The following is a 24102-nucleotide window of genomic DNA, read 5'->3' on the forward strand; positions in this document are numbered from 1 at the left end:
TATGTGTGTGAGTGGGGTAAGCCTTGCAGGGTGTACAGGTCATAGTTGGGATCTCAGTCCCCATATACCAGGTCCACATTCAGACTAGGTAATGTGGCTGGGTGTTCGATATATGAAGGGGTGTCAATTTTGTTTGCATTGCTTTTCGCATGACGCCCAAGCAGTCTGGAGCAGTTGGACTTTCTTGCTATCTGTTTGTGACATTCGTTCATAGATGTAAAACTGTTGGATTTTGTCTTTGATTTGGAAGGTGAGGGGCAGATCGAGGATTTCCAGTTGAGTGCTATAAGGTTACGAGCTGCTAATATGGTCAATGCGGTCATTTGTCTATACCCGTGGTCCAGATCAGGGGGAAACCGTAGAAGTAGGCATGGAGGCTGTCATGGGGAAGTTTGTCACTCCCAGTGAGGTTAAAATAGTGAAAACATCATGACAGATTGGGGAATGCCGGTGCACAACCACCAAACATGAAGGAAAGTACTAGTCTTTGAGGCACATTTCCAGCAGGTGGGGGAGGTCGCCGGAAATATCTTATGCAATTTGTGGGGAGTCATGTACCACCTGTAAAGAAGTTTTCTGTGGGCCTCTATGTGGGAATAGCATTTTGTCCATTTTAAAAGGGTAGTCAGGGCTTTCAGCAAAACTTCATCATCTAGTGCTATGGCACAGTCAATTTCCCACTGGGACCGACACATCTAGTGGGACATTTTAAAGGAGTTGATGGCTCCAAAATGTGGACGTGAGCCATTTTATCTTCAATAAACTTAATCAGCTATGTCTCTATGAAAGCCCTGTATTGACAGTAAAGGGAAGACATTTATAAAAAAAATAAAAATATTTAAATTAGGTGATGTCCCGCCTTCCAAAGAAAAATAAAACTTGAGATTGTAAAGCATAGGTCAGAGATTAACAAACAAAGGGTTATGGAACAACAGCTCCTTTTTCCCTTTGGCATTTTACGTCCAAATCTATCAATCTACTTTTGCTTTCAAGATGCACTTTGCAACCATCTGTCAACCACTGCTTTACATGTGCTTTGTGTACAGTGCAGCAGCTTGATGCCTGATAGTCAGCATAAAGATAAATGCAAACAAAGCGTAACATGTTAAGTGAGGAGTGACTGCAGGTTACATAGGTAATATGTTAAACATACATAAGGTGGAGCTGTTAAGATCGATAAATGTATACATCAACTTAGGCCAACCTGGCCTATATAATATGTTAGACTGTAGAGCAGTGGATTTGCAGTATGTTGTGTACAGCCCTGATCTTAAGTTAATTAACTATTTTATCGGTTATATATCCTCCATCATGACATTGTTCATAGAGTGCTGTGGACTATAAGTACTATGGCAGTTGCAATTCATAGAACACTGAAGACAGGTATTCCCTGACCTCTGTAATTCTGAGTCCCTTATTAAACCTAAACAACCCCTAATCCAAAGACCCATAAAACTACCAGACAAAAATGAAGCTAACTTAACCACACAACACCTAACTTGCCTTGGTAGCATCCTTTTAAAAAATGCATCTTCAGCTCAATGTCGTTGAACCACGGTATAATCAATGTGCTGCCTTATTTGCCTGGAACATTTAAGAAAGCATGCCTTTTTAAAGGGTGGCGTTTTAAATGAATCTGGTATAGATACATCCTGTGGTCTATTACTTAAAGGAACACAAATATGTATTCATAATACTATAGTGTTAAAGGGATACTGTAGGCACCCAGACCACTTAAGCTCATTGAAGTGGTCTGGTTGCAATGTCCCATGTCCCTTAACCGTACAGTCGTAATTATTGTAATTATTGCAGTTTCTGATAAACTGCAATAATTACGTCTGAGGGTTAACTCCTCCTCTACTGGCTGTCTACTAGAGGGACTTCCAGAATCGAAACAAACTCGCTCTGCATGAGGACCTCTAGTGTCAGATTTTTTCCCATAGGAAAGCATTGAATAATGCTTCCCTATGGGGAAATCCTAATGCGAGCGCAGCCATTGCGACGCATGTGCTTTAGGTCTGACCTGCCGGCGGGGGAGTAGTGTGGGCGGAGCCTGACCCAGCGACAAGAGACATCAGTGCTAGATTCAGGTAAGTGACGGAAGGGATTTTAAACCCTTTAACACCGCAGGCGGGGGACACAAGGGAGTTGGGTACTGCAGGAGCCTAGAGTGCCAGGAAAACGGTTTGGTTTTCCTGGCACTATAGAATCCTTTTAAACTAGCAGTTAAGATGTTATTTTAGTTACATTTTCTCCCTTGCCGGGCTGGTCTCACCGTGACTAGCCCCGTCTCCATGGCTGAGATCTTGATGATCTCGACCAAATCAATGTGTTCCCCTATAGGAAAGTATTGGGAGGCTATTGTGTACACCCCAATCAGCATCTCCTTCTAGAGATGCAATAAAGGAAGCGTTTACAGGGCCAAGACAGGACATACTATAGACACCAGAAACTCTACATTAAGCAGTCTAGTAATTATGAGATTAATCCAAACATTGAAATTTCTTACAGGTGTTTGGGTGGTTCCGTACTTTAGGCACAATGTATTTCAAAATTTGAATATACATTAAAAAGGGATACTAATAGCACAATAACCATTTACCTCAATGAATTGAAATGAGCAACCTGTTGGTTACATGGAGTCTCCTAGCATTGTTCCTCCATTTAGTGTTAAACTATTTAAAATAGTTTAATACTAAAAGAGGGTCCCAGGCCTCCCCCAGCCCTGTTCCCACTGCTGCTAAGGCAGAGATTACACACTTCCTTCTAGCCATAGCCAATAATACCTGAAACAGCCCTGTAATAGGCTGAAAGTGGTCAGCTGACACACTTGGCCTATGCAGCAGTGGTTACCTGTGATTTGCTGACTAATGCTTCCTCATTAGCCAGAGCAGCACTAGGGGAAGGAGTTGCTGTGAACATTAAAACATTAAAAGCGGTTTAACACTTAATGGAAGGATGGCGCCAGTAGATTCCAGACACTGTAACCACTTCAATGAGATGAAGCAGTTACAGTTTGTACAGTGTCCCTTTAATGTCCCGGATACTGGTGGATTATAATTTTTATTTTAGCCCCCGCTCTCTCCTATTTCCTTCAACAAGAGCACCTTTAAATAAGCAAATGAACATAACTAAACAATGCTCCTGCATAACCGTAGGGTCCCTAGGACCGTGGTGACATGGAAGCAATTCACTTCACACACCCCTTCCCCCTCCCCCATAACTAGCCTGCTAATAATCTAACTCCCAGGAAAACATCTAAAGGAACTTAATTTAGTATGACCAGTGTGATTAGGATTTTAAACACCTACAGAAGCACATGAAGAAATTAGAGCAGCAGGCAGAACAGTTCAGTCTATTTGCCAAGCATCTGGCAGCTGCAGGGTTACAGAGTAAGCAGTTTCTAGAGGTCAAAGGGAGGCGAAAATACGCAACAGTTGAAAGTCTAAGACTGAACGCTGTGCTCAGGTTTCCACCTTAAGACAGCGTGGCAGAGCAAAGGCCAGTAAAAAAGGGAAGGATCTGACAAGACACATGGTATTTAAACAGAGACGGGACAAATGGGGACAGACTGCACTATGCCCCATATCAATGTCTACAATCATTAATTCACTCCAGACACCAGCAAAAGAAGACAAAAGAAGATGCATTGCATTAAGTGACCAACAAACTACAGCTGTTCTACTATATTGTCCAGCAGAAAGCCAAGCATAATGGTAGTTGCATTACAATACCAGCTAACATATTTCGCATGCATCATCTCCTGCTTCCACATTTAAAGAAATCTTGTATTTTATGAGTTTTTAAAATAATTTTGTTTTATTATAATAATCATAATAAAAAGAAAAACAAATATACTATATTAAAGGAACACTATAGTGTCAGGAACACAAACATGTATTCCTGACCCTATATGCTATCCCCCCCCCCCCCTTCCCCCTCCCTTAAAAGCAATTAAAACTCACCTTATTTCCAGCACCGCGCGGGTCCACCGGCACTGGCTCAGCCCCCTTGGTGGCATCACAATTGCCAATTTTTAGTTAATCCCCATGGGAAAGCATTAGATTGGCTAAGATCGGCAAAGGGTGGGACCAAACGCCGTTTTGGTCAATCAGCACCTCCTTATAGAGATGCACTGAATCAATGCATCTCTATGAGAAACATTTAGCGTCCCCATGCAGTGCGTGGAGACGCTGAACAGCAGTGCTACCTACTGTGCAGCACTGCCCCAGGAAGCGTCTTCAGTGGTCATCTGAGGAGTGGCAACTTGGAGGTGTCCCTAGGGGCAATGTAAACACTGCCTTTTCTTTGAAAAGGCAATTTTTTTTTAATTAAAATGTCTGAAGGCAACGAGTATACTCACCAGAACAACTACATTAAGCTATAGTTGTTCTGGTGACTAGTGTCCCTTTAACTCCCACACCATTTTAGGATCGTAAATATTTAAATGAATTCTTGTCTACAACAATTACACAAAATAGGAAGAAAACAATCACAGCAGATTATAAATAACCTCTGGCTAAGTAGGTAGTCAAAAAGACTCAGCTATTATGTTCCACAGCATAAATTAGTGACGAGGAACCTGCAAATACTATAGCAAAGTTAGAGATTGCTGACAGCAATTAAGGGGCATTCATGGAACAATGTAGGGGTAATTCTTGAATAGAACAGTAACCCCCCCTCTTCATGATAACTTCCATTTTATTACGTCTGTCCTGTCACATGCTCAAGGACGTGTTAAAAAGTCATCACAGAGGATGGGAGAAGGGTTTTTCTTCAGGGGACTTTAAAACACATTTCTATTATTAAGTTTGGTTATAGATTTGAAATAGTGCTTCCAATAATAAAGTTTTCATGGCATTAAGAGAAAGATTAAAGGCAGTTTACTAGTTTGGGCATACCCCTTTATTCTTCACATAAGCATGGTTAACAGGGCCAGGCTAATTTATGGTTCTGGGCCCTCTGAAGTCAGTTTATAATTAAACCTGCTCTGATGGAGTTGATAATTATCTTTCAAACTTTTAAACATACTTGCTGAGATTGAAAGTCCACATGTGTTTTAGCAGCTTTTAAAAGGCTAATTTTTGTAGAGTAATATGAATCCCAGTCCTTTTGCAATTAAGATGTCAATCATTTATGTGCAAATCAGGGGTCTATTTTTTACCTATAGAAACACAGTCATCCTTTTTATTTGTTTTTAATAACAATCATGGCATATTGAAACAAATTTGTCAACAAAGATTAAATATATGTAAAAAAAAAATTATATAATAAAAAATTATAATAACTGATAACAGTGTTTCTTTAACACTGAATTCTAGTAAATTCTAAAGACTTGAAAAGTCAAAGTGGATTCCACGGAGCAAGGAAAATGGATGGGTGGTCACTTGAAACCCCACCCACTCCATTAAATGTACCAACAGGTTTATTTACTTATTAATGCATCTATTGAAAGTCTATAGATATCCAAGAAGCATACAATTCCTGTGAATAATTTAGTATAGGTTTCATTAAACGGTTTTCAGTGAACCAGCGCAGGGCACAGACTTCACTTGAAATCCTGTGTTTATTAAATATGAGGCTGCCAAACGCCAGGAGCTGTACACAGACACAGATAAAGCTTACAGTATAGACTAAAATAAAGGCCATCAATATACACACAAAAAAAAATTACAACAGACTTACGCAATCCTGTTGACAGCTGCATCTTCAACATCAACTGTTTGAGAGACAAAAAACAAACTAAACGTCAGTCTTTGACAGTGTGGAAAACTATTAATGTTGCAATGAGTGCACTAATCGGGCCAAGAGAAAATAGAAATACACAGTGTCTCCTGCTACCAAATAACTACGGTTTAAAGTACTGAAGTGGTACTGTGCATAACCTGCTGATCATTGCACTACTGATAACTCTCAACAGAGCATAGCACAAGCTGAAATAGAAATTAGATAATTAAAGCAGATTGGATGCCTAAATGTAAAAAAGATTTGAAAGAACTGAGCTAGATTTTACACAAGTGTTTTTATACATTTTACAGAAAGTTAGTATGTGCTAGTTTGTCACACGCGGAGTGAAGTTTGTTTCCTGTTATGAATTTTACAATCGAGAGTAGAACACATGCTCAGGAAACAGGAAATGATGTGAATGCAGCAGCACAGACTTCTTTAACGCTTTAATGTTCCGTGCCTTCCTAGAAATACTGACCTTTACATTCTCAAAAAAAGGCATGGGTTATCCTCTTCATTCCAGGAGAACCAGGTATCCATCTGTAACTATTTAAAATCACTGTAGCTGAGAACCCATGTTCAACCACAAATATTCTCTCAGAATCCAGAGGACTCAAAGATTCCTTCCAAGAGTGGTAGACCCAGATCGTATTGGCTTCCACGATAAAAGTGACCAGCAGTTGGGTGTGCATGCTGCTCAGCACCAATTACTATGTGATCAGCAGGGACACACAGTGTTGGCTCGGGGAGGAGTGAGGGTCTGTGCAAACTAAAGTGACCAGGATCTTCATTGTTTATTTTTGCTGAGTGAATGAATCTGCAAGATGAGATGCATCTTCCACTGTTACCGCAATCACACAAAAACACACTTGATACTGTGTAAGCAGGGGAAATGTTGCCGCAGTTACATCAGCAAAGGGAATCCCTATGCATTAGGGTTAGTGTTGATGTAGGGTTTGCATTACGGGGGGGGGGGGGGTTAGTGGTAGGGTTCCCTTTTAAAATCTGTTCTTTTGTAAAAAGGGGACTGGCATGCCCCTTTAAAAAAAAAATTATATATATATATATATATATATATATATATATATATATATATATATATATATATATATATATGTATATATGACATGGGAGATTTAAAGTTCATATTGAATATCCATGTCAGACAGTCCTACAGTTATGTGCACAGCAATAAATCCCAAGAATGTGATATCTTCCAGGCAGACACTGCATGTGTTGACACATTCAATGGTAATTTGATTGGTCTGTGCATTACCTTCATAATATACAATATACCATGATTATCTCTTCATTAAAAGCTTAGCTGTTAACTGCTGCACGTACAGAGTTTAACCCCTCTCCTACTCTATGTATAACTCCACCTCCGGCAGCGTCATTAGAGTATCATTAACCTCTGGAACAAGAATTCCGTGCTGGCTGATGCCAATTCTATTTATATTTAAAAGAAGAAAAACTACCACAAGAGGACAGTCTTAAATTAGAGGGACAAAGGTTTAAAAATAATATCAGGAAGTATTACTTTACTGAGAGGGTAGTGGATGCATGGAATAGCCTTCCAGCTGAAGTGGTAGAGGTTAACACAGTAAAGGAGTTTAAGCATGCGTGGGATAGGCATAAGGCTATCCTAACTATAAGATAAGGCCAGGGACTAATGAAAGTATTTAGAAAACTGGGCAGACTAGATGGGCCGAATGGTTCTTATCTGCCGTCACATTCTATGATTCTATGTATACTACTATTCACAGATGCTTATTCATTGGCTGAGAGTGGTCAGCTGACACTTTCAGCCAATGAATGAGTGGCAGGATTGGCATCCGGCTTCTGCAGCTATGCAGAAGCCAGACGTTGTAATCCTGCATCAAGTGCAGAGACAAGGCCTGGCAGGACCTAGGTAAAAAGAAGCAAACTTTGGTGCTGTGACACTATTTGTATCACTATACAGACCAGTGTCACACTGAAACAATTCCCAAACCTAGTTAACCAGTCAGACAGTCAGGAGGGTTTACTGCTCACTCTGAACAAATGTTCAAAGTGAGCAGTAGAGAGAGTGCTTCTATTGCATTCTACTGACAGAGTGGTGATTGCCACACACTTGACAAAGGCCCCATTGTGGGCTGAAATGTTGCAAGGTCTGTTCATGTCCAATAAAGCTACTTGAATTGATGGAGTGTCTGGACCACCTTTTCCTTCTGACTGGCAATCTGGGGAATTATTTTACAGGTACAAAGATCTTTTAATGTAAAGTTAAAGTCACAGAACATTCCACACCTTATCCGCAAGAGGCACAAAATGTAATCTTGTTTCTTGTTATAAACTACTGAATTAGAAATATTGCAAAAAAGTAACTTTCACAATTATATACAAGTGCTTTTAATGATCAAAGTGCAATTAGTATATTATTTCATGAATAAACCTCCCTTAAGGTGTAGAAAACCCTGACTATTTCCTCAATAGATTCATCAGAAAAGGCGAAACCAAAAAGTACATTGGACTTCACTGCAAACAGCTGAGAAGATTAAAGCACCGATCGGAAGAAAGCTAGTAGCTGGGAAAGGGAGAATAGTTTATATGCACTTCGTAATTTGTCTGAATAGCACTGAATTGTCCATGAGGAAGTCCCTGGGTGGGACAAAACACGTCGGACCAACCTTTTGATCTTATGGTGACAGACTACATCTGCTAATACTAACTTTGATGTAAGTCAATAAATCGGCATTGTGCACTTTATTTGGCTGCCTTTTAATTGGATTGCACCTTATCTCACCTTATTTGGAGATATATAAAGCTCAAGGCTGTTAACAGATCTACATCTACATCCATTATACTGAAGGCTCTTTTATCTTTTTCAAATTGTGAGTGGCCACGTGGCACATACTTTCACTATAATTTGGGTAAACAGTTTTGCACAATGTTGCGCCACTTCTTCCCTGACAGGACAACCCCTATTTTTTATACATAAACTACTGAATGACTGAACAGCTAAATTCTTGAGCAGCTGGCAGAGGATGGACACACTGCCCTGAAAACAATGTGGTCTCTATTTGTGTGGCTGATATGTCTGTAATTCTGTGTCTCAGTATGGCACAAAGTGAGAAGTGATAAGGATGTGAGCTTTGGTCTCTGGCAGCAGAGTTAGATAAAGACATTATGGGCCTTAAAATCGGGCAGTGGTTAAGATGCCCCAGCACATGCCTGATTGTCCTGACCTGCATTAACAAAATGAAGGCCATGTATAAAAAGTGATGTGCTTTGAAAAGTGGCACAACAATATAAGGGGAGTAGTGAGTAATGTCATGTGTCTGCTGGTTCCACTGCATCCAAGGCTGATTGCCTAATTCTAAATACTTCAGACCACTTTAATACACGACCCTCAATGTGTTTTTTGGCAGTTTGGTAAACTGCTAAATTAGAGAACTACTGTGACGATACAAACTTAAATCATCTGTGGGTACTTCCATTAACTTGCACAACTGATCACTATACCAAGTGCTATGACCTGGGCTTGGAGCAGTTTGAAGAGCCATCACAAAAAGGAGAGTTACATGAAGTGAAGGGAAACTACTGTGCATTTATAAATCTGCATATAGAAATGTAAATAATAAGGGGGCGGGGCCTGACTATCTTCATGGCCCTTAACCTATCCACCAATATTGCAGGATCAATAGAGTTACCTTACTTGGACTTGCCAAGCCTACCTAGCGGCTGATATTAACACATTAATCCTCTGCTTCCTGCTGGGAGAACATACTTACCTTGCTATTTATGATTGTATGGATGCACAAAACACATACACAAAAAATATAAATGAAAAAGGAAATAAAAACTGTTACAACATTTGTGTAGCACTTACCTGTTGTAAAGTCAGCATGCTTTTTGAACTTTGTGATGACCATATACGAGAGGAGATAGAGGAATGAGAAAAGCAGGGTGCAGATCTGCCAAGAAAAAAAAAAAAAAAAAGAAATGGTTATATATTACATTGAACAGTGAGCCTTCTACTAATTTAGTCGTCATACAAGTCTCAAAGTGTTTTAATCAAGTACAAATACAGATGTTCAGTATATGGAGAAGCCTGGAGTTTTTGAGGGAATGGACAGGTTATGACCAGAAAATAAGGATTTTTTTTTATTATTATCAGCCTGTTTTAAAAACTGGGATACAACAGTCTAAACAAATGCAACAGGTTGGCACAGGACAGATTCACCAACCTAGTTAGGTACCTAAAACCCAAGTGTCAGCTGAAAGCATCTTGAGTGCACACTGTTGGTAAATATACCATGTACTGAACAACTCTGTGAGCCCGACTTAAGGGTCACTGTAGGCACAATAATTATTTACTATCGCTGAATGAATTATAGTTTCTAGAGTCCCCTGGCACTGTCCCTCCCTTCAATGTTAAAGCGGCAGAATCTTTATAATATACTTATTATGACAGTGTTGGAATTTCACTGAAATTCCAACCCAGTCAAGAGACTACTTTGTCGCTGTATTTCTCCTCCGCCTGACTTTCTTTTACACAAGGTGGAGTCTAAGTGTTAATCCCTTCAGACATCACCAGTGATGGCTGCAAGGAATTTGCTGTGTCTATGAAAGACCCTATAGATTTCAATGCTGTACTCACGCATGCGCAAAAATACAGCAGTGACGTCAGCATCAAGGCAGACCACACCAGACCAAGACGACTGTCTGCGAGGGACAGGTTCAGGTAAGTAAACACACCTTTACCTGCCCTACTCGGCCACCAAACTCCAAGCAACGATGTCACAGTCGCGAATTCGGCAAAGTCCCCAAATTGTGACAGTGAAGCTTTAAACCATTTTCAAGCAGTTTAACCCAGGCTTCCTACAGCCCTGCTCCTACTGAAGGTGTGCCCATAGCTATACCAATTAATACCAGCAATTTCAGCTGACACACAAGACAATCACAACCACCCATTCCTCATTAGTCCAAGCCGCACAGAGAGGACTCTTGTTTAATGCCAATTGACAGAACAGCTCCAAGGTACTTCAGAATCCATAACAATATTATGCAGTTATGGTGCTTACACGGTCCCTTCAAATTGAAGGAGTTTTTGATGTATTCGCCATTAAGGTTTACAGAGCCCAAAGATCTTTCAATGAAAAGATGTACACTTGGCAATAAAAATGTAAAATAAATATATAGTTGGAGTAGAACAGATTTGACTTGTTACCTGTGGTCCGCAGGGCACCGCTCCTGGCCTCTACTACTACTCACCGAGAGCCAGAAAGCTCTCTTCCCTGAGCTAATCTTCAGCTGACACTCTCAGCCAAGGTTTGGCTCAGGACAGCCACTAAGCATCGGTGGAGACTGGGACCAGAACTCCAGCAGATTCAAACCGTTCTAACATCTTACTATGGTGGGATGTTAAGGCACTCATGGAACCATAACCACTACAGTGCACATGGTGGTTATGGTTCTTGGATTGTTCCTTTATGGGCTCCATTGAAAAGAATAAGGAGTAGAGGAAGCAGTGATAATATAATTGCATGTTCAACTCAATGGCAGAGTAGTCATCCACACAGGTAAAATAGGGACAGAACCCTCAAAACATTTTAATCTATGACAGATGAGGAACGCCTGACATTGCTCATAGTCAAACATTTGTCTTCCCAAACTGAAGATCTAGGCCAACTGAGTCCAATTTAGTGTAATGACCTAGTTAGTTAATTAATGCTCAGGCAAATATAGTGATCCCCACGGACTCTTATACAAATTACAAGTAATAATCTCAATTAAAACGGCACTTTCAGAAGTGTCAACCAAACTGCTAGAACAACTTCTAGACAGCAACAAATAATCCGCAGACCTCGAAAGGATCCCCAAACCACTCAAATCAGTCACCAGCAGTAGAAAAAAAACAAACAAAAAAAAAACATCAGAGCAGATCAAATTAAAAGACAGTACTTTTACTAGACTAGAATAAAATACTATACAAGGCTACGACCATGAGAGTGATTTAATTATTAAGTGAGGCACTTCAAAGATTTAACAGGTTTCAAAGGCCTGCTCTGTCTAACTGGAGTGACATTACAAGGGCTGCAGGATGAGAGAAATTTTCACAGTGCACATTTCAGAGCATTTTCATGTAAACCTCGTGTTATGATTGTGCCTTATGTACCGATAGATTAGATAAGTTACACACCTCTGAATGTCCACTGTACGCAGCAAACCACCAATATCTGCCTAATATCAGCTGCATTTATATAGTGCCAATATATACATAATTGGTTTCATTTAGTCAAAAGTGTTTAGGTAAAACACAAGATGTGAAATGCACAAACACCTGCTAATAGTCAAGCAAAGATCCAACACAAAGATTTGTCGCAGCTGGAAGCACACTAAGGGATATGAGTAGGACAGACTCTGCCGGCACAGTGTGACCTTAAGGAGACGACCAGGACTATAAATTGCAGCAGCAAACAAACCAATTAAGACATTGTAATGTAAGCCTGTAGTCTTCGTCATGGATATCAAATTAATGTTCCATACACAAACCCCGTCCCCAGATACTGAACTCTCTGAGAGAAATAAAAGATAAGCTATTAAGAATATTTATCAAAGCAAATCCCCATAATACAACCATCATTTTTTAAAATCACAAAGTTAATCTTTTCATAAAAGCAGTCAATGGAAATTGTATCTAGCACGGCATTAACATCAACAGATCTATTTACAGGTAGCCTGGCATTGAAAAAAATGCCCTGTGTAGTGTGTACTCATTGCTGTGTCTGCAAAGCATTCTGGGAAATCTACATTATACAACAGCTGATGAGGTACATGTTGGCTTTACCCATTCTAAATATATGGAAGTGCACATTATTGCTGTGCCACAGTTATGCTTTTTGGAGCCCGTGTGCTCCTCCTGTTCTGTGATACCTTGTGGATATAATTTTTTTTTATTCTTTATTTTCGCGATGACAGCATTTAATGATAGGATGCACTTGGAAGGTACTTACAGGTAACGGATATATAGCATACAATGCAATATTACAGCCATCAGATTGTAAAAGAACCCTCGTTACAGTATTCCAGACCATGTATCCGTTTGTGAGAAAAGTAAGGACCAACTGTTGAAGTATCTTGTTAAAGCATAGGAAAAATAAAGGTATACCAGAAAGGCAGGAAAAGAGTTAAGAAAAGTCCCAGCAGTATGGCCATTAGGGGTGTGTGCACTTCGCTATGCGGGGAATGTAGGTGGCAGCCGTAGTTCATGCGTACCACCGAAACAAGCTCTGTCTGAGATAAACCTGGCATTGCTGGGCTTAGCTAAATGTAGGAGAGTGAATGGAAGCTCATAAACAGGAACTTACACTCTCTGAAGACGCTAGTGGAGGCTGGTTTAGACACTAGCTTACCAAAGGTAAAAAGCCAAAATTATTCTAAAAACGGTCTGACTAATTACATGCTGTAGTGGTTATAGTGCTTGGAGTGTTCATTTAAGCTGCTTTCAAAACAATGGAGTCACTGGAGACCCTTTCTTTGCCAATACAGGATTGTTTCAGTGCTCTATATATAATTTTTATTTTGTATATATTTAACCCTTTGTAAGGCCACAAAGTCATGATAATATGTAGGAATGATGTCCGAAGTATCAAACCGAGACAACAGTAGAATACAGGTACTAAATAAAATGGCCAAATTCAGCAGTTTCTGAACACCAGTGTGTGTGTGGACTTGGCTTATGAACACTCCAACGTAATGCATATGGTATGTAGAGAATTTAGCAATTCGGCATGTGTTTTACAAAAATGATGAGAACACCATATTTCAAGCCTTTAAGCTTTTTATTTGAGAATCTGCATATGGGACACACATTGTCTTTTCAAGGCTTATAAGAATATGCCTTCCAAAAGGCGAAAAGGTAATAATTATAACATACCTACAGAAACAAACACCCAGTAGTATACATGATCATCTTATAACAAGTTATTCACCCTTCAAAAGGTGGTAAGATAACTTTAAAGTCTTGTGTTCTGAGATTTTAAATAATATTGCATTGGACACTGCTCTATGATTATAGAAGGTAAAGCATGTTTAACTGAATATTCAGGCCTAAAAGGCTTCAGTTTTTTGGAAAACATTTAAAAACGCAGTAATTAAAGCTTAACCCTTAGAGAAGGTACACGCTTAACCTATAGAGAAGGTACATTTTGTGGCTATCATATAAACAACACTCGAGGAGTCTGGCACTCACACAAAAATGCTGCTCAGGATAGTTCAGCCAATAACTATTTGCCTGTGGCATGTGGATTCATGTTACTAATATTCTTCAGGCTGATCACGATCTTTAAAGCATAAAGCTTTGAAAGCAACTCAACTATTTCCAGTGATACAACCCAAACAAACTTTTTTCCTCTTTTATAAAAAACAAAAAAAAAAAAAAAAAAAAACACCTCTAAACTCCAAAATCACTACATTGCAGTCCTCCAGTTTTTGTTGACAATTTTATTATGTATCACTACTGTGAGAACAGAGAGTTGCCTAGCCAGCTGTTGGCCAAAAATTTAGTCAATAGTAACAGAACCCCATAACGTGAAAAGCATACCTCATTAGAAAATATTATATTTCTTACACAGACAAAAAAATTATTAGAAAGCCAGACAAATCTCAGCGGGGTTCATAGGATATGTAGTTCATCCCTAGGAAAAATTCAAAATCAGGAAAGGATATTAAAGGATTACTCCAACCACCATGACCATTTCAGTGACGGGTTGCACCTAAACGGGAAAGGGTCTGCAATGTTGGGGGATAGGATGGCTAGAAGGTTGGAGGACATTTTAAACTAGTAGTGGGGGTGGGGGGGAGGGTCATAGCAATCTACAAAATGGAGATAGGACAGAAAGGAGATGGGCTTTATCTCAGTAGAAGGGGGATAGAGACAGGGAGAGGGGCAAGCTCAGAACAGAGAAGGTATGTAATGTTGATAATTTACAAAAAGTGCAAGTGACTCATGATAATATTAAAATGTATGCTTACTAATGCAAGGAGCCGAAATAACAAAATGGAGGAACTAGAGGCAATAGCATACACTAAGCCAGTCATGTCCAAAGTCCAGCCCGCGTTCCGGTTTAATACGACCCCACAGGTAATTTGTCTAATCTGTTGTGGCCCCCAATGAATCCCCGAGCGCTGTTTAGGATACCTGGATTCACTGGGGGCCCAAGAGATCGCGAGAACGCAGACGGACGTGCAGTCACTGCTCATCCCGTGTTCTCGCGATCTCTTGGACGTTGCGGGATATCTTGACGTCGACCATGGGGTGGGGGGGGGATTTCATTCCTTCTCCCTGGAGGCAGAGAATGAAGGGGCAAAAAAAAAAAAAGAGAGAAGGGGCAGAATGAAGAGAGACAGAATAAAAAAAAAGAGAGAAGGGACAGAATGAAGGGACAGAATAAAAGAGGAAATTAAAAGTATGCCGTTTGCAATAAATTTTGCATAAAATAGTTAATTTGCATTTAGTTTTAATGGTTCAAAGAATGTCAGGCAAAATGGTCAGCCCTCACGCATGTTCACTTAATCAAATCTGGCCCTCTGAAAAAAGTTTGGAAACCCCTGCAATAAGCAATATGACATAATTGGCATAACTGAAACACGGTGGGATGAAACACATGACTGGGCAGTTAACTTAAATGGGTACACACTATTTAGGAAGGACAGAAAAAACAGGAAAGGTGGTGGGGTATGTTTGAGTTAAAGCCAAATCTTAAGCAAGTGGAATGTGATGAGGAAGATGTGGAAACTTTATGAGTAAATATCTGCTTGGGGCAAAAGAAGGGAAATTAATGATTGGTTGGGATATGTTATAAACCACCTAATGTTAATATTGATGAGGAACAACAGCTGAGCAAACTGAGAAAGCTGCAAATCTGGGTAGCACGTTAATTATTGGAGATTTTAATTACCCAGACATAAATTGGGACACAGGGACAAGTAGTTCGGCAAAGGGAATTAGGTTTTTGAACTTGTTAAATGACACCTTCATGCCACAACTAGAAAGGACGCTTGTCTGCACCTGGTTCTAACCAATAACGTTGATCGTTTGACCAACATTCAAGTAGGTGAGCACTAGGGAAATAGTGATCACAATATAGTGTCCTTTGAAATAAACTCAAAAAAACAAAATCACATGAGGTATTCTAAAACATATAATTTAAAAAAAGTCCAGTTTCAATAAGTTAAGGGCAGCTTTACAATATATTGACTGGCATAAACTATTTGGTGAAAAGAACACAGAGGAAAAATGGAACATATTCCAACATATATTAGAAAGGTATATTTCTCAGTATGTACCATTGGGTAATAAATATAAAAGAAACAAATTGAAACCAATGTGGCTTAGGAGAGAAGCAAAACAAGAGATTAAAAATAAGAAAAGGGCATTTAAAAAAAAAAAATAAATAAATAAGAGGAATCCTATAAAAGATATAAGGAAACCAATAATGTGTGCAAAACGGCGATTATATTCGCTAAACTTCAAAATGAAAAAATGATCGCCAAAGAGAGCAAAACCAAACCCAAAGCATTTTTTAAGTACATAAAAAAACCACAAAAAAAAACAATGAAAGTGTAGGTACACTAAAAACTGGGATGGGGTTGTTAGTTAGTGAAGACCAGGAAAAGGCAGAAATTTTAAATAACTATTTCTCCTCCGTATATATTAAGGAAGAATCTATGGCAATAGATGTGCAAATGATTGCTGATAAAAACTTGCAGAAAAATTGTAATTGGTTAACTCAAGACAAGGTGCTGCAGAAACTAAAGAAAGTTAATATAAACAAAGCTCCAGGGCCTGATAGTATTCATCCACGAGTACTTAAGGAATTAAGTGAAGAAATAAGTGATCCTGTTTTTAATCTTGCAAGATTCTTTTCTTTCAGGAAGTGTTCTGGAGGATTGGAGGAAGGCAGATGTGGTTCCTATATTCAAAAAGGGTTCAAAACCCCTGCCTGGAAAGACCTGTGAGCTTAACTTATGTGGCTGGAAAAGTATTTGAAAGGTTATTAGGGGTTATAGTCAAGAATTCCTTGACAAGAACATGGTTATCATCAAAAATCAGCATGGTTTTATGAAGCACAGGTCATGTCAAACTAACTTGATTGCATTGTACAAAGAAGTAAGTAGAAGTATAGATCAGGGTGTTGCAGTGGATGTGATCTATTTGGATTTTGCCACAGCATTTGAAACAGTTCCACACAATAGATTAGTGCTCAAACTCAAAGAAATCAGTCTGGATGAAAATTATTGTTATTGGGTAGAACATTGGCTTAAAAATAGAGTACAAAGAGTCGTCATTAATAGTAAATTTTCAAGCTGGACAGAGGTGGCAAGTGGTGTCCCTCAGGGTTCTGTTCTGGGACCCCTTCTATTTAACATGTTTATAAATGATCTTGGGGAAAAAAAGCATTGAAAGTCATGTTTCAGTGTTTATGGATGACACAGAACTCTAAGATAATACAATGTGAGCAAGATATTACTTTGCTGCAGAGGGATTTAGATAGACTGGGGGACAGGGCATTCAAATGGCAGATGACATTTAATGTTGAAAAATGAAAAGTTATGCACTTCAGCGTAAAGAATGCACAAGCAACGTATACCCTTAATGGAAGCGAATTAGAGAACACATGAAAAGGACTTGGGAATTGTTATAGACAACAAACTATGCAACAATGTGCAATGTCAATCAGCAGTGGCTAACGCCAGTAAGGTCTTGTCATGCATGAAAAAGGGCATTCATTCTCGGGATGAAAATATCATTTTGCCTCTTTATAAATCACTGGTAAGACCACATATGCTGTGCAATTTTGGGCACCTGTTCTAAAGAAGGATATCATGGCACTAGAAAAAGTGCAGAGGCAGGCTACAAAATGAATAAAAGGAATGGAACATATCAGCTATGAAGAAAGGTCAACAAATTTAACCCCTTAAGGACCAAACTTCTGGAATAAAAGGGAATCATGACATGTCACACACGTGATGTGTCCTTAAGGGGTTAAACCTCTTTAGTTTAGAAAAACATCGCCTCAGAGGGGATATGATAACATTATACAAATATATTCGGGGTCAATACAAACCATAGTGTGGAAATCTATTCAGAAACAGGACTATACACAGTACAGAGGACGCGTTTAGACTGGAGGAAAGAAGATTTTGTTTAAGGCAAAGAAAAGGTTTGTTTTTTTTTACTGTAAGAACAATAAGGGATGTATAATTCTCTGCCTGAAGAAGTGGTTTTATCAGAGTCCATACAGATGCTCAAACAGCAAGTAGATTAATATTTGCAAAAACAGAATATTAACAGATATAATTTTTCAATGTAGGGTAATAGCTTTTTGATCCAAGGATTAATCTGACTGGCATTCTGGGGTCAAGAAGGAATTTTTTTTTACTGGTTTGTTGCAAAATTGGAAGTGCTTAAAACTGTTTTTTTTTTTTTTTTTGCATTCTTTTGGATCAACAGCAAAAAACAAATGTGAGGAAAGTTGAACTTGATGGACCCAAGTCTCTTTTCAGCCAATGTAACTATGGTGGTAGGCAGGAGATCTGGATGCCCAATACAACACTGAAAATGAACCCCCCCTTCCCCCCCCCCCCCCCATAGGGTTAAGTTAATCCTTTAACAAATGTTCTGTGAAGGCTAAAACAGTACTCTGTACAGATTACCAAATGGCTAAATTTCTGTGTGGCAGCTACTTTTAATTTGTGTAATAAGTACACCTAAAAAGATAGATATAGATACACACACACCATGCAAGTTGTGAGGGTAGACCTTATGACTATAGTGCCAAATCTCCCTTGACATTTCTCCAAACCCTATGTAAGAAGGATAGGTGCTAATGAGGTCTTTGTTGCCTTTTACAACTATAATTTATGCAAAAAAGCCACAGGTTTAGAACTTCACAAAAATCCAAGGAAGCCACATCTGACCTGGGTACTTCCATCAGGGATAATCCTTTAAACAATGGCTTGTGTTCACGACAATTATCAGAATTGTTACAGAAAAAGTACAATGTCTAACCCTTGTTGTAATGCATGGATATTCCCTCAAATGCAAAAGCTATATACCATTAATAAGTCATTTACAGATTGTATATTTATAGATCACTTGTCAAAAGGAAATGTAATATCATACACGCAAGGCATGCCCTAGAGGTTAAAAAATGTCATATTTGATGTTATCCTGCACTCTTCACTGTTAAGTTGAGCAGACCGTAGAGAAAGCACTTGGAAATACAGTTCAGTCTATAGAGTAATAAACACCAAACAGATCAGATACTAGTGATGAAAAAAGAGAGTCAACCATCTCTTAGAAAGCTCAACATATTCACAGTATTTACTTTACATCACTGAGAATATTATATGATACCTAACCTATTGGAAGAATTATAACACAATTCAGTAATGACAACCAGTTTCACTGTGGGAATAAAAAATTATCAGAAACATCGCCTGAAAAAAGGCACAATAAGCACCATAACCGTTGCAGTTCATTGAAGCGGCTAGGGGCAAAACGTCTTTAGATGCCACTCCTTGATCGATTTTTTTTTCAAACTGTTTCGACAAAAATTGTCACTCCTTAATAGGAGTCTAAAATTCAAATACTGCTAGGTATTTCTGTTATTTCAGTAATGCTGTATATTTACAAAAATAAAAGGAGCCGACATACTATGCACTAAAACCAGAAATGGTTCAATTGGTTGCCTGTGTGGCGTTGCAAACGTTTCCAGAAGAGAAACGATGGATACTGTAATACCATACTAAATAGGCATGACTTGGGTTTATCTGGATGCAAGCTGCCAGCCAAGTACTTGCTATGTATCAGATCATACTATAGAACGCCCGCACACACTGAAGTCTATTACGTGCATGAGTTGATCGAGCCGACAGACTAAACCCTCACACCTACTTGCACTATTGTGTTAGCCATTCAGCAAAACAGGATGCTGATAATCCCATTGTGTAATGCATGCGTTTTCATCAAGTGGGAGGAAACCAACAAGTGTGAGAAAAGTACTAAACATGCCAAGCAACCACATCACAATCTCAAGTGACATGCAGAGTGACATCAGGTTTTACAGAGTGCATAGGAAAATGCTGACCGGGAGGTGCACATAGCTTAGCCAAGGTTCAAAAATAGAACACAAACACACGCCTGTGCCAAAAATGACAGGTACAACTTAGAAACACTCAACATACTGTGCACTCATAATGAAATATTATAGCTGTTGCTTCGACAGCTATATGTAAGTAACGGTCTGTAATATACTCTGCCCATGGGTGCCAAATTGGCAAGAATACAGATGTTGGCATGTCCACAGCGTGCAATTTCTTCCACGGTTTCAAAAGGTTTAATTGCACAATATTGCAAGACATTCCTGTAAATATGTACATCTTACTGGGCTGTAAACATTTGTCCAGTGCATAATGTTCGTTGATTTCATTCTTATCCTTCCCTGGAAGTCTTGCTGCTATGCAATGCGGGTAACACTATGGCAGTTTGTAGTAAATAAAGCTGGTTGTAGTTCATAGCTTCAGTTTACAATTGGCAAATGTCTGAACATGATGATAAATTGCCCCTGCATCAATAACAAGGCAAATCAAATTCACATATTATGGGGCATGTTAGGCCTTAAAAAAAGCCAACATAACATAACCTGTGATCATAGCACATTGCACTTAAAGCATATAGAGACATTGTTCCTCTTATCTATGAAAGGCAAGTTTCTCACTGTAAGAGCATATTTCCCTTCTAAATCAAATGGGTGGAACACCGCAAATATCTGAAAGACTAAAGTACATATGTATAAGCAGACCTATCCATACGTATTTGCAGAGTATATTACGGAAAGATAATGGACAGAATTCTGAACATGAAAAGATAATGAGAAATATAATGCGCTTTGTAGATGCTTTTTTTCTACTTTAAGATTAAGTGATTTCTGTGTCAGTCTGACAAAACACTTTTTTTACAAAAGTAAACAATTTTTTAAAACATTTCATGTACATTTGTGTTATGTACATATGCCTAGAATGCCCCTAAATTTCATAAACGTGCACTCAAAAACGAAAGTGTGTCACCCAAGATATGGTTTTCATGACAGAGTAGGATAAATGCATAATTTTTTTCTAAATTATATATTCTGCTCTCAAACCACAGTTTTTGGAATATGTAATATATGATAAAATTATGATAAATACATGCGACCAGCTTTGATTATGTGCTTTGTTGACTTTGGCTCTTATAGGACAGATAGTTATAGATAAAAGCCATAATCAGAAAGGAAAGACGTCCCTAGTCCAACAACATAAGGAGAAGGGAGGGATGGTTTTACAATATTCATTCCTATACTGAGCTGCTCAGAGATCCAACAAGCACAATTTAGTTTGCAAGACAGACATACCAGCAGATAACAGACAACACCCAAAATATGCAAACCACTGACCGCACCAAAATATTTATTTACTAACCTTTAACAGAACCATTAACTCCTAGAAAATATATGGCCACTTTATCAATTTTAAATATTAATAATGTTTGACACAAATCACAATTATCATTGCCATTTCTAAAATAGTTTGTTTTTTTTCAACCAAGATTAAAAGGGCATGCCAAGTGCCATAACTACTACTGTGTGTTGTACTGGTTATGGTGCCAGGAGGGCAGTTTGACTTCTTACCTGGGTACCGTGGACACCACTCCCTGGCTCCACTGTAGCCTGACGCTCTCAGCGGTAGCACAAGGCTTACACTGTTGGCTGAGAATCATGAGCTGACACTCTCAGCCAACGAACTGGCCCCGCTTATGAGCTTCATGTAAGCTGTAGCGAGGTGAGGAGCAGCATCCTGCAAACCCCCAGTAAAAAAAAAAAAAAAAAAAATCAAACCATTCTAGAACAGCTTAAGTTACGGATGTGCCAGGGCACTCTTGACACCATAGCCACTACAGTGCACTGTTCTGGTAAAGACCGTTCCCATTTTTTTTTTTTAATTCATTAAAATAACCGTTATTTTAATGAACATACAAATCTACCTACAGACTAGTAACAAACATCAAGAAAAAGGCCGCTGGCATACAGGACAATCACAGGTAACCAAACATTTCTGGTGGCAAAATGCCAACGACCTCCGCACAGGCGGCAACGCCGCCAACGACCTCCGCCAACGACCTCCGCACAGGCCGGCAACACCGCCAACGACCTCCGCACAGGCTGGCAACGCCGCCAACGACCCCCGCACAGGCCGGCAACGCCGCCAACGACCCCCGCACAGGCCGGCAACGCCGCCAACGACCCCCGCACAGGCCGGCAACGCCGCCAACGACCCCCGCACAGGCCGGCAACGCCGCCAACGACCCCCGCACAGGCCGGCAACGCCGCCAACGACCCCCGCACAGGCCGGCAACGCCAAATAAAATGCCATGCATGGCCCTGTTACTGAAGTCAATACCCCATCTGGGTAACTCACCATTGCTTACTGCACTCTAAATGTTGTGTACTACACCTCCCATGATGCTTTGCCAGCATTATTGCTTTAATAACATTATGGGATATGAAGTCAAAAACATCTGGAGTGCCGAATGTTGCCTACTCCTACATTATGCCATTTAAATCGGCTCAGTCTATATCAGCAACTGAAGCATTGGGTCCTGAGACACACACTAAACCCATCCGGAGTCCTGGCCATCCCGCGGCCACGAACGGGTTAACTCCTGGCTCCCAGCCCCCAATGGAGTCCATACTCACGATGCATTCCCTGACCCACTCGTGGAAGAGCTGCTCTCTAACCGACACATCTTGCTCCGCTTCCATCATCCGGCAGCATGGCGCCCCCCGAGCTCTGCCGCAGCCGAGCAGAGAGAGTCGGTGAGTGTGCGCGAGGCGCCCCGTGTACGTGCGCGAGCTCCTCCGTGACAGCGAGCGGCGATCTGCAGAGCCAGGACTCCAGTAACAGGAGCTCTCCTCGGACTCCACTGGCCCCGCCCACTCCTCGCAACACAAATCAAACTGCGTCACGTCCCCTATTGGCTCACGGGTTAGCCGGGGCCGGCCTCTGATTGGTGGAGGAGGGAAGATGATGCACAACTTAACGGTTGGTCATAGAAGTTAAAGTGGGCGGAGCTAGCTGATCACTACCTGGAAAGCAGGCAGTAATAGGGACTGCGTGTAAAGTGCTCTGTTTATATATATTGTATATGGGATTCCCCTGGTATTCCTTGATGTGTGACAATATATTCCTTACTTACTGGGTCACTTCATTTTATTTTGCTATTCCATTCAGGTTCATTTATTTGTCACTCAATGTGAAAAATATTTCCACTAGCGTCACATTGGTGGGTTTTCTGTGACTGACTGCGTTCATGTCCATCCTTTTTGTTTAAGGAATAAAAAAAATCCTTAGATTTGCAAATGTTTCTGTGACTGAGCTCCCTTACTCCAAATAAATAGCTGAGTACCTCCGCCAGGTCGGCTTCCTCGCTGCTACCAGGGGCACCGGAGCGCCTCACACCCGTCACCGAAGCTTGACTGCGGTCACCGAGGAGCTCTTCCACCGGACCAGGCTGCAGTGATTATAGCTCAGGAGACCTTCTCGCTCGTAAAGCAGAGGCTAGAGCTTTTCACCTACAAATTAGACGAGTCTGAATGCCAGGGGTAGAATGATCTTTATTGTTCAGAACACGGCTATTTATACAGAGCTGTATTGCCTCTTACTGCAGAGAATCCTCCATACACTTAAATGGACAGTACAATTGTCACTTCCATGGGCCCATGGGACTTACTTACATTATCCCCAGCTAACACAATCGTCTCTGTGCCCTCACAATCCTAAAGGAATAGAACCCCCTTTTCTGGGCCATACCTCCCCCCGACCCCCCCCACACACACACAATATATATCCCTGGAAAGCTCGTTACTGAGCGCCCTCGCTGTCCAAATAGTGCCCTGATTGGAGACCATTGTCCGATCCGGTGACAAGTTCCACGATTGCAGCAGTTCAGTCCTGGTCTTCTGAAATCGGTTTCTGGCCCTCTGAGGAAGGGAGCACTCTCACGTACCAGGTATCCTCCAAAGCCTCCCGGACCTCGGCACAGTCCTGATACAGGGAATAGTTACAGAGTGTTTCAGGGTATCTCCTGGTCAGGCGCTCGATGTGTAAAACGAGTCTGGGCAATCCCCAGAGTCCTCAAGTCTAACTGGGAAGCACAGAAACCATCCAGGCACCCCATAATCCTCCCCACAGTGACAATAGCCTCTTTGTAGTGCTCTTTGGAACAGGTCCATAGTCAGTGGGAAAGAGGCTTTTCTTTCAAGCCTCTCCAAAAGTCCGTGGCATGGGAAT

The 24102-nt window shown here is 40.3% G+C and overlaps 1 protein-coding gene across 1 annotated transcript in view; it reads right to left on the reverse strand.

Moving 5' to 3' along the window:
• Positions 1 to 22765, reverse strand: part of LMBR1L (limb development membrane protein 1 like) — a 47391-nt gene extending 24626 nt beyond the window's left edge. Inside the window, exons 1-3 of the mRNA XM_063426066.1 lie at positions 22509 to 22765; positions 9599 to 9683; positions 5686 to 5719 (exon numbers count right to left, since the gene is read on the reverse strand). Of these exons, the coding sequence (XP_063282136.1) occupies positions 5686 to 5719; positions 9599 to 9683; positions 22509 to 22577 (188 nt within the window). The 5' untranslated portion in view covers positions 22578 to 22765. The remainder of the gene's footprint in view (positions 1 to 5685; positions 5720 to 9598; positions 9684 to 22508) is intronic.
• Between the last annotated feature and the right edge of the window lie 1337 nt (positions 22766 to 24102).

The sequence above is a fragment of the Pelobates fuscus genome, chromosome 1 (genome assembly GCF_036172605.1).
Source record: "Pelobates fuscus isolate aPelFus1 chromosome 1, aPelFus1.pri, whole genome shotgun sequence".
In the NCBI taxonomy this organism is placed as follows: domain Eukaryota; kingdom Metazoa; phylum Chordata; class Amphibia; order Anura; family Pelobatidae; genus Pelobates; species Pelobates fuscus.